The following is an 11,903-nucleotide window of genomic DNA, read 5'->3' as shown; positions in this document are numbered from 1 at the left end:
ACATGCAATAATAGTCCATTGCAAGCAACTCAAGACTGGTTGAACTCCACTCCGTGTGTTTGGAGTTCTATGGCAACCATACAGTACAACAAACAGACAAATAAATTAAAAATGACCTTCATGACTTAAGGAGGATTTCAGGTATGTATAGATCTCAGCAGATTGATCATAATGTGGATAGTTGTACATTAAGACTGCATTGCTTTCTATTTTAATGTAAACAATAAATAAAATACTGTTATTTTTCTTTTTTATGTTTTCATGTGTTTAAAGAAAATTTTGGATTTACAAAGATGTAAATAAACACAGAATAAAACATGAAAAAATAACCAGTATATCTCTCTTCACATTTTGCTTAACTTATTAAGTTATCCATTCATTCATTAGTTAGTTTGTTCATTGATTGATTCATTCCTGCATTTATTTTTAACAGATGTCTTGTATATATAATTTTTTAGCTCTTTATTTCTGGTTGGTGCCCCAAGAAAAATTCTTTAATATACTAAATTGTCATGAGACTGAAGTGTAGATGAAGCAGGAACCAAGTGCAAACTCAGAAGCAGGTGAATGGGAAATAAAATGAAACTCACATTATTAATTTGCATTAAAAAAACAAAAAAAACAAAACGATTGCACTTCAAAGTAGGATTTCCAAACATTCAAACTGAAATGTAATATCAGGAAGGTAAACAGAGCAGACCAAACCCACATAGATTCAATTAGATATCAAGAAACAAGCAGTGAACAAAGTTAAATCATGGAGTATTTGTGGAAGCTAATAAGTAACACAGGGAAGGGAGTAATTAGCTAAGTGAATCCAGGTGTACAGGACAAGTAAAGCAGGACTACCGGGGAGGAAGGGAACAAACAAAGGAAATACAAGACAATACAAGGAACAAAAACAAACATTAATTCAAGCAAACACAGAAAAACCAAAAATCTCAAATTAAAATGAACACAGCTAAACATTGTAACAACATACAGACATGGAAAATATGCATTCACTTGGAAATCTATCATTTGGACATTTTTTACAGCACTCCATAACAGGATCTGTGTTTGGTTACCTGGGAAACACTTGATATGAAGCAAAGAACTGCTTTCACAGTCTGCTTTTTAGTTACAGTGGAGCGAGTTGCTAGCTAACTCTGACCATCACACAGCCCCAAAATAAGAAAAAGCTGCAAAGTGTGGAGCAAACAGCCAAATGTATGAAAATATTTCTGAAATATGCCATCTGAATTCATTCATCCTTATTCTCAGTTTCAAGTGTCTTTAGAAAAGCTTTGCACCTTTCAGAACTAAATAGGCTAAAATTATTTCAGAGCAAGGGAGAGCTTTATCTTTGGGGAAGTGTCTTTTTAAAAATAAGTGTCCTCTGTTCACTTACATATTTCTCCATTGTTACCCGAAGCTACTTTTGCAAAAGGTTTTCACTTTGAGCACCATCTAGGAAGTACACTTGGTTTATATGGAAACTGTGGTTGTTTATGTGAGTAATTTCATACTTCTGACCAGTTGTAGAAACAGCTACAGAAATAGGTTACTGGGAGAAGTTGACTGGTGGCTCATCAATTAGGTCAGGACTGTGATGGCATTCTCTCACCTGGGCTTGTCCATGTTGATTTTTCAAATCAAATCAAACTTTATTTGTATAGCACTTTTCGTGCTTAAAAACCCAATACAAAGTGCTTTACATTATAAAACAATTTACGTCAAAATAGATTAAACACACACACATACACCCATAGTCCCCTTTCAACCACCTACAACCACCCTCACCCATGCCCTATTAGCCCTATAACACTTAAAAGAAGATGAAAGGCCAGGTACATTTGTACCAGATGTGCACCACATAAGGAAACAATATTCTCAGGGTGCATCTACACAACCATCTACCACGACCACTCAGGCCATCACCATGGGGGCCATCCAGGTCCGCACAGACAGGACCCACGCCACGCCTACTTTTTGGCAAGTAGCCACTCAACAGAACCAAATAAGAGTGGTTAAAAACCAGTGCCTGCAATGGTCAGGAATCCTTGCAGTGCCCAAAGTTCCAGTTTTAAACTTAATTTTGCAGTGTGTTTTGAGCTCTCTGGTGTGTTTTCATGTATTCTGTGTATTTGCTGTGCATCTTATTAATTTGAGAAGCTTTTGTAATTTGCGTCCGTTTTGTCTATTTGCATGTGCTTCATCAAGATGCTGCCTTGAGCTCTCCACCCATGTTCAACAAAACAAACTTTTTGTGTTTAGAGGTCTTTGTGCTGTCCCCAAGTGGAAAAAGAAAATCATCTTGTGCAGCTTTAAATGTAGAAAAAGAAAGGAAGACAACAAAATAAATAATCAATTTCCTCATCAGCATGTGGCTAGGAAACCAACACAAGCCTCTGCCACTGAGTTTCATTGAGGTGGAGACATAAGAATCTTGACAGTGGGTGGCATGTGTGAAGTGGACTAAAGGGAGAAAGATAAAAGGACAGAGAAAAAAAACAGCACAGAGATTCTCACCAAGACGAATGACAGTAGCAAACTTGCTTAAAGGTTGAGGATGTGAAAAAAAAAAGAGACAAAGAAAAAGAGTTTGTTGTGGAAGAGAAAAAGCATGCTCAGCAATATGGATCCATAGCCCTGGGTTAGGCAAAGAACTCTTCATCAGCACCTCGACTGCTGCCAATATCGCTGACTCATCATCACCCTGATACACAACGGCAGGATTAAAGAAAAAGCCTCCACTGCCATCACCTTCCCCATTACACATCAGCCTTGTCATTATCACTACACGTCCCATAAAAGCCATATTGTGCACATTTCGATATGGAAGACAACAACCAAAAAAAAAACTGGAGTTTTTAATTCACTTTCTTGATGAAGTAAACTCTTGGTTGAGTTTTTTTCCTTAAACTATTCTTCCCTAAGCCCAAAGTAAGAAAAGCCCGGAGCTGTTGGGCATCTGTCCCAGTGCCAGTCTCGCACCTGCTCCCGGCAAAAACAGAATAACTATGCAAAACTCTCTTTCGTTCTCACAGACTCCTTCTCCTTCCTTGTTTTCTCTCTGGCTTTTTAATTAAACAGAAGCAGAGGGCTGCAAAACCTGCCACTAATTACACAGTCGCTGCTTCCCCCTCTCTTCTTCTCCCTTTTGCTTCTGTTTGCTCGTCCCTCCTTTCCTCTCTTCTCCTCTCCTAACCCTTCCTTCACTTCTCTGTCTCTGAGCTGAGCTGGAGCTCTGCCAACAGCCTGTGGAATCACTTACCAGCCACCACGACAGGGGAGAGAAGGTATTGTCAACATATGTGCACAAAAAGTGCAAGAAATCACACTGTGCACATGCCAGGATGCAGGCAAATCCATTTCACAAGTGAAAATGTGCAAAGTATCCGTTTGCAAACACACATAAGCTGCACACAATGCACGATGTGTGCAGCTTTTAGAGGCTCGCTTGACCAGCACAGCTGTGCATGTGTGTGAGGGGGAGGCGTGAGGATCATCAGCTTCCTAATGAGAGAGAACACTAATCATATTTCACACCAACACAATCACAATATCTGTAACAACTGTTGCACCCCCCCCCCCTCCTCCCACACACACACACACACACACTCCTGCTTCAGTTCTTCACCAGTTTCCACTTTCCCTTTCTTTTCTATCCTCCTTTTCATCTGCTGTCTTTTCTTTTTCTTTCTACAGTGCTCAAACACAGATCTTGATACGCTGCACCCATAAACTATTTGGCTCTTTATACCAGTTTTTTTTTGTTTGTTTGTTTGTTTGTTTTTTTTTCCTTACCTTTCTATTTCTCAGCAAAGCCTTCTACAGCTCTGGGGGGGGGGGGGGGGGAGGGGGGGGGGGGGGGGGGGATAAGGGGAGGTAGTGACACTGTAATTTAACAGTGGGTCATCTAATCCATCACACACTTAATGTACACACACTGCCACCTCACATCACTATCAGGTAGGTGTGTGTGTTAATGGCAGTGGTGTCTTAGAGAAATAGATGACAAATTCAATGAACGAGAAGCAGAGATAGCATACAGACAGGTGAAGTCACAGGAAACTTGCAATAATGGCTGGGGGCAGTTTTGGACAGAGGAGGGAGTGATTAAACAGGAGATACTGTTGCTTGATGAGAAGAGGTAGAGGGAGCAGATAGAGACTCAGCTTTTGCTAAAGTAGCTGGACAGCAGGAGTGGGCGGGACACAGAAGCCCCCTCTGCTGCAATCAAGCCTCTGTCACCATCTGGACGCCATTTTAAAACCATCAGCTCCGGCTCCCCATGTAAACAAGGGCGTGACCCCAAACATGCTCCCCTCACTAAATGGGCTTGTTTTGGCATCTGCAGATCCCAAAAATGGCTGACTTTATGGGGGTGAAAATTGGGGCCAGAAAAAGGCTGTTTTGCTCCTCATTATTGCAGTATTTCTGAATGTGAGCAAAATATGTCAAGTTGAAATTCATCCAAAATTATTATTAATGCTGTTTTTTTGTGATCCAGCACAGACAGTATGGACACAGTCGGCAGCTTTCAAATAATCTTTACATTTTCCTTAGTTCATAACAAACTACATATGGAAATGATGTTATATATCATCATATGTTTTTACCTGTTGGACCGAAACCCTTCATGCTTCTGAATTGATTAAGGTTAGCTGAACTGCAGCTACTATGAAGAAAAGCATATTAAAACATAGATCAGAGCAGCAAATCTTTATAAGAGGAAATGACCTCATATTAGAAATTGTGAATATAAAAACCCTGGAAATGTACATCAAAAGTGTCTTATATTGCTAATATTAAACATTGAGGTGAATGCATTGATAATTCAATAAATTCTAACTCTTCCAAAAGATTCATTAAATAAACAAATACATAAATAAAAATGTGGGATTTATAAGAACATTGTAGAACAACGTAATGCTATAAAAGGGGAGCGGCTGTACTACAGAGGAGCTGCTGGCAAGATCATTACATGACAGCGAATAACATTACAATTGTGGCTACATCATACATACATCTCATGGATGTATGTATGTTGTTGTTCCCTTTCAGCTCGTCCCTCTGAAGGGGTCGCCACAGCAAATAATCACAGGGGAAATGGCACAAGCTTAACGCAACCCTCTGCTTTTTTCCGGGCTTGGGACCAGCCCTCAGAGAACACGTGCGTCCCCCTCGGCGCTGCAGCAGCGTAGGAGAGCAGGACTTGAACCGCAGACCATCAGGTCACAGTAATTTCACTACATGCAGCAGTTGCTCTGTCTTACCTGTCAGCATGCAGATAGGCTACTTTTTCTGCCCTGTAGCCCTGTGAAACACACAAACAAGAATGTTGGTTTATGATTTTGGTTTTGATCTTGGCCTTTTTCCATCTTTAAATTACACAGTAGACTTATAAGACAATAATGCCCTTATTTGGATACAGGAAGAGATGAAAGTGGGCTAAAAACAGGCATTGATATTGAAGGGATGTAAGTTTAACTCTGTTCAACAACGGTAAAAAAAAACAAAAAACATGCACACTTATTGCTTACTAACAAGCACTGCCCCCCATTTAAACAGTGTAAAAAAGTGACCAAGCTGGAAACTTCCTGCATCACTTTACCAGTCATGCCAGTTGTCACAGAAAACATTTTTGTGCATTTAAATAAGTTAAAAAAATGTTATGCAGTACCTAAATATACCAGGATTCATCATGAGACTGTGCTGGAAAAAAATTGATCAATGCAGAAAGTATTACTTGTATTGATTTGTCTTTGGCCAGTGTCTATCCATTACTTCATGAGAGCTTCCAAAGTGATGTCTCATCAAAACATTTCATAAGACAAACAGTCAATGCATGATACAAAGTACTTATTTTAAAAGTTTCAAATCTTATATGTGCCAAAAGAAATTTATTGCTAAAATGTCCAGGCATTTAGATGAACACAAACACATACACACAAGGATTACGCATGATTATTGAGAATTATGATCTGCTTACATGGATAGAGAGATTGAGAGATAGAGTGTGTGACAGTGAAAAATAGAATGAGCGTGTCAGGAAGATGTGTGTATTCCAATGGGAGGTTGTGTTGAAGATCTGATGCAAAGTTCAGACTCATGCACACCCACACACACACACACACACACACACACACACACACACACACACACACACACACACACACACACATACACACAAACATCCACACACAGAGGTATCAGGCAGCAGAATGATAATGACATGGAAATGATATGGTAATGATATGGTAATCTGGCAATATTATTCTGCCCACCAGAGACTCAGAGGGAGAAGAACCGGCAACAAACTGCACACACTCACACAGGATAGGGAGAAATCCATGGACTGATTAGGCTAAGAGTTAGGAGTTATACCACTGTGGGGAAAAGTATATGATGTTTCTGCTGAAAGGAAGTGATGCAGGTTTCCTGCAACTTTTACTTTGTTGATTAAATAGAATAATGTCTTTAGCAATAAACAAGGCTATAAACTGCCTCCTTTTCTCAAACCTACTGACAGTATGTGTTGTGTGGCTTTGGAGCATTTTTTCATATTAGTTTGACCATTAAACAAATAAATAAAATTTTAATTAAATATACAAATAAATAAGGAGGCTTAGATTTTAGATTAAGATTTAGATAAATTTTTATTGGAAAAATAACAAGCAGCTGACTGAGTTTCCTTTTACTCTTTAGGTCTTGAGACTCAAATTTGGGAATAAACCATTATGATGAACAAAATACATGCTCTGTACACACAATGAAATGTGTACCTGTAGAAAAGAATAATGGCTAGTTGTTGTAGGGTACGCACTGAATTATAGAAGACATGAAGAAATGAAGCATTAATTGATTTCTTTTTCTACACAGAATATAACTTTCCACAATGTATACAACACTGCCACCTTCTGGCGAAATACCTCCACTACAGTTTACGCTGTACAGCAAGAAAGAGGGAAATGATGGTCACCAGGACAAACTATAGTTCAGATTCTGTCTAAAATCTGTAACTGAAACCAATTTCCATTGTACTGAACTACTCTCATGTATTTACAGCTATTAACTTATTTTACTGCTGATTCTCAGATTATCCCAGTAAATTGTCACTATACAATATTAGAAAACCTATTTTTTATTCACTTTCCCACCTAAATTTTTTAAAACGTTGTAAAAGGATTTTGCAAAAGAAGGACCTTAAATGTGGATGTTTCATACCAAAACAAAAAAAGAAAGAAAGAAAGAAAAACTTGAAGCCATTAGTCAGTATTAAACAGTATCTACAATGTCCTTTGCCAAAACCACTCTCTTATTTCTATTTCTCTCTTCCTCTCTGTTGTCGCTGCTTCCAGAGCTGCTCTTTTTTTTTTTTAAGTGGCTGTGATTGACAGCTGAGCTATATCCATGCAATATCACCCAACGCACGTTCCTATTCCCTCCTGGAGCCTTCATCCGCCGGTCAAATTAACCTTCCGTGCCAACGGGAGGGGGCCCTGCGTGGGCCAATCAGCAGGTGATTAGGCCGGGGGTGGGAGGGGTGAGGGGTCACTGCGATGGGGCCATCGCAAGCCTGATTGGTTTCAATCAGCGGCCAGCCGCAAGGACAGCTGGGAGCTGAGCGGCAGTGAGCGCTAATCAACGCGTCCCACAGTGAGGCATGAACAGCCACCACACACACGCTCTCACACAGCAGCAGGCTGATGTTTGTGTATATACACTGACAACCCTAACCTCTCTGCATGTACACACTCACTCAGAGAGAAGAAACATATAAATACACACAGAAAGAAGAAATGGGCCGCAAACAGCACAACAGATAAACAGAAAATCCCTTAATGGAAACTAGGTGAAAGAGTGAGGAAGAGACCTACTCAGAGGAACCACAAAATCTAACAGCAAATTTACTGACTAATTGCATTGGATTTGTTATTTTGACAAGTGGCACATCTGGTCGTGGCCGTGACATTGGTTTGGAATGCGCCGTCCTGCAAACCACGTCAATGCATCTCATGTGATGTCTCAAATGTGGAACAATCCAGATTTGATCTGCTATGTCTGATGATATGCAAATTACTGTTCAGATACCAGCAATGTTCCACACTGACCAATCTCTGACTGGATGAAACTAGATAAGTCACAAAGATCTTATTATACATCTTCTTCGGTGGGTTCAAAGTAGAGAAGAAACACTGATCTGCTCTGGTTTCTGGATATGAGGGATGTGTTGCTGTGTGAAATGAATGAGAGGAATGTCTGCCGAGCTACAGGAGAAGAAATTTCCACTAAGAGTTTGCCTATTTGCCTAAACTCCTGATTTGTTGTTATCATAAGCTAATCACACACATTCAAAATCAGGCACACACAAATAATTGCTATTTTATTTTCCTCCTGATCACACAGCAACATTAACAAATGCACAAAAAAAATCACCAAGACGGGTAAAGTGATAAAAAGAAATTACATTACATTATGAGACTTTTTAAAGATATGGCTACAGTAGCAAACCCATAATCAAACCTTTCCAGCAACTCTTTAAATCATCACAAGATCATTAAAGCATCTGATAACGGAAAATAATAAGTTTAATGAGCCTGATAATCAGTTTTTACACCGAATACAAAACAAGAAAGTTAGCTTTGCATATCCTTCACCTCAAAATATAGTAACAAAAAAAGTGCACCATAGTATTGTACTTGAGAATGTTGTCAAGGTGTTTCTGATCATCAACAATACATATTGATAATGTCAATGATTGCTGCAAAATATACCCAAGTCACATTTAAATGTTACAGTGATAACCCACCATGCCTCTCCTTCTGACATTTAATTCTCTGGAATTTCAAGCCAATAACTCAATGAAGCAATCAGTCAATGAACAGAGAAATAAATATTAAGCATTGTTGTAATGAATATGAGAATCTAATTCATTTTCAAGCAATGTGCTCAGGCAGTCACATGTGACTAACATGTAACTAAAGTACTGACCTTAGTGATAATGTGTTGTTAGACAGTAACTCAGTGGTTTTCTGTCCCATACGAGCGATCAAGTCTATATTTTCCCAAGGAATAATTCTTAAACCATTTAATCAGCAATAAATACACAATATTGTAATCTGTAGGAGTGAAAAAAAAATCCCCTTTATATTAAATATGTTGAAATACATTTGGATAATTTCACAATCAAATTTAAAATAATAGCTAAACATAATCAGAGAATATTGAAAAATGTTACTTTCGTCTGGTAGCAGTCTTTATTTAATCTGTTGCTTTTTGTCATTCCAACTTAGATTTAGATTTACTATCAAACTACTGTGTAGATACACACAGCAGTATGTCGTTTTAATAGTTTAAAATAATAAAGAGTAGAACAAAATAATCAAGTCGGTAATGAAAGGCAGTAGGCCTAAACTCATTTAAAGCTGAAACAATAAGCCAGTCATTTAATAGTAAACTAATGAAAAAATGGTACTGATAATTATGACAATTTGGGGAAATAGCAAGCAGTGCAGTCTTAGTTAAGTCATTTTGTGGTTTACTCATCAACATTTTAAACTACTCTGAATAGTTTGCTGCTGATGCTGGTAAACTTTAATATCGCTGCAGTTGCTTCTTCTGGTAGTCCAGTTTGAGGTTGGCCTGAAGCATGGTGGGTGGTGGATTTGACACTGGAGAAGATATAATATGGTGTCACAGGAGAGTTGTTAGATTACCTCTTATCAGCCAATGGATCAGATGGCACTGTGTTTGGCAGTGACTCTAAGGATAAAGCAGGGTTATGGATCCCAATCGGGCAGTCTTCGTTGTCGTTACCCAGAGTGTACTACCTGATTTCTTGGCGAAATGCACTCTCTGTGTTTGCTTTCTGCTTGAACAGAATAATGTAGCATTTTGTAAAGAACAGACAAAACAGGATACCATAGGCTGAGAGGAGGATGACAAGCATTTCAACTGCTGGAAGGTACTGTCCTGTGACATTAACATAAACAGGGCCAAAGATGATCCAGGCAATGGAAAAAATCAACATTGCAAAGGTGATAAACTTTGCATCATTATAACTTTCAGGCAGCTTTCTTCCTTTGTATGCCAGTCCCAAGCAAATGAGAGCCAAAAGGCCAATATAGCCCAGCATGGCACCAAATAAAGGTTTTGATTTCTCATCACAATAAATCAAACGCTGACTTTCTGATGCTTTGTTATTCCACTTATGCATTGGGGAGTTGCCTAAAAGCCACACGGCGCAGATCAGCCCTTGACCTGCCATGCATGTTGCAATAATCAGACAAGGCCTGTACAACTTCTTCAGGATACTTTGCGTTTTAGGGTCAAATTCAAAGGCCATGAGGATTTTGAATGACTTCACCAAAATGCAGGAGATGCACATTGTGAAACTCAAACCAAACAGCACCTGTCGCGCCATGCACTGCCACTTTTTGGGTTTTCCACCAAACAATAGTACACTCCCAAATGTGATAAAAAGAGATGAAAGGAGGAGGATGGAGATGGGGCCCACAGATGAGCGCACTACAGGCGTTTTCCAGCATGAGATGAAGATGATCCCAACAACAAGGGAAAGCAAAGCTCCTAAAGCTGTAAAGGACACCACTGCAATGTGATAAGGATTCTCCCACTCCATATAGAGAACCTCTTTGTTGGTACAATTGAGTGTTTGGAGTATTGGGTGAAAGCATCACACTGATAGCACATAAGGGAATCTGTAAATGGAGAGAAAATACACATTAAAAGGTGGAGTTGACAAATAACAGCATGTTATTATAATTGTTTGATTTTTACTTGTATTTAAGAATTCTGACTGTTCTTTGCTGTAATACACACCAGTTTTGTTGGAAAATTGGTCCTTTGGACAATTTTCACACTGATAGCAGCAAACTGGCTGGCCTTCAGCTGAAACCTTCCTTTCACCTGGTTTACAGCTGTTTGAGCACATAGAAATTACTTCCTGTGAAGAGATTTCACCCTTATCATGCAAGTAAAGTCAGTTATTGCTGTAAATTACAATATCAATTAATTCACTAATTTTCTTTAAGTTGGTTTCTTGTTTTTACAACTATTACACCTCTGGCCTTGGATCATAAATTCAAAATAAAATAAAATAAAAAAAAAAACTAACTAAGACTATTATATTCACTATGTTAAGGAAATGCTCCAAACAGTCAAAATCTACAACTGGATGTCATGGCAACAATTAGCGCAAAGTACAGCAGCACATGGTGGAAATTTGCAATGTAGTTTTAGCTTTATTGCAGGACACCCGCGTTACACCTGAGTGTCAGTGCAGCTTAGTGTCAGACTTTTCTTTGCAGTGTTTTTTTTTTTTTTTTTTTTTTGTTAAGAAGATTCCCCTCCAAAACAGAGTTAAAGTTGAAGTGTGATGAGATTGTTTTCCTGTAACATTTGATTTATCCAATCATTCTTTGAAGAACAAGAATAATTTGACCAATAGTTTGGAGCAGCTTAAATAATTAGTGGATGTGAAGTAAGGACAACTTAACTTTAAAATAGGATGAAAACTGTTCACTAGTAGGAAAATACTCACAGTGAGAGGGTTGTAGTCTTGCATTTTGTCTGAGTTCCATCTCAGGCTCTGGTTTTTGATGTCATAAGAACCTATAATGTTCGTTGTGTCCAGAAAAGATTGTGAGGACTGCTTCCAAAGGATGATATCATAACCTGTGTCTATATCACCCCTTTTATCGAATGAATAGCTTTTCCCATCCATGAGGAAACTTGATTTCCGTAAGGCACTTCGGAACTGAAATTGCAGAATGTTAAAAGTTGTGATTACACCTGGAATGACTAATAACTGCTAATTTACACATCCAGTAACCTTAAAGTATCAGCCAGCAACTTCAGGGATACAAGAGATTGTCACTGGGGTGGTAATCTGAAAG

General features: G+C 38.7%; 1 protein-coding gene across 1 annotated transcript; it reads right to left on the bottom strand.

Moving 5' to 3' along the window:
- Positions 1–9,814: 9,814 nt before the first annotated feature.
- LOC306767204 (G-protein coupled receptor family C group 6 member A-like) lies at positions 9,815–10,627 on the bottom strand (the record flags this gene model as incomplete). The annotated part of the gene is made up of 1 exon (XM_079255127.1): positions 9,815–10,627. The coding sequence occupies one exon, from the start codon at positions 10,625–10,627 to the stop codon at positions 9,815–9,817; it is 813 nt and encodes a 270-aa protein (XP_079111253.1).
- Positions 10,628–11,903: the final 1,276 nt, after the last annotated feature.

The sequence above is a fragment of the Telmatherina bonti genome (genome assembly GCF_933228915.1).
Source record: "Telmatherina bonti genome assembly, chromosome: 16".
NCBI lineage: Eukaryota > Metazoa > Chordata > Actinopteri > Atheriniformes > Telmatherinidae > Telmatherina > Telmatherina bonti.
This window is presented reverse-complemented; position numbering and strand designations above follow the sequence as displayed.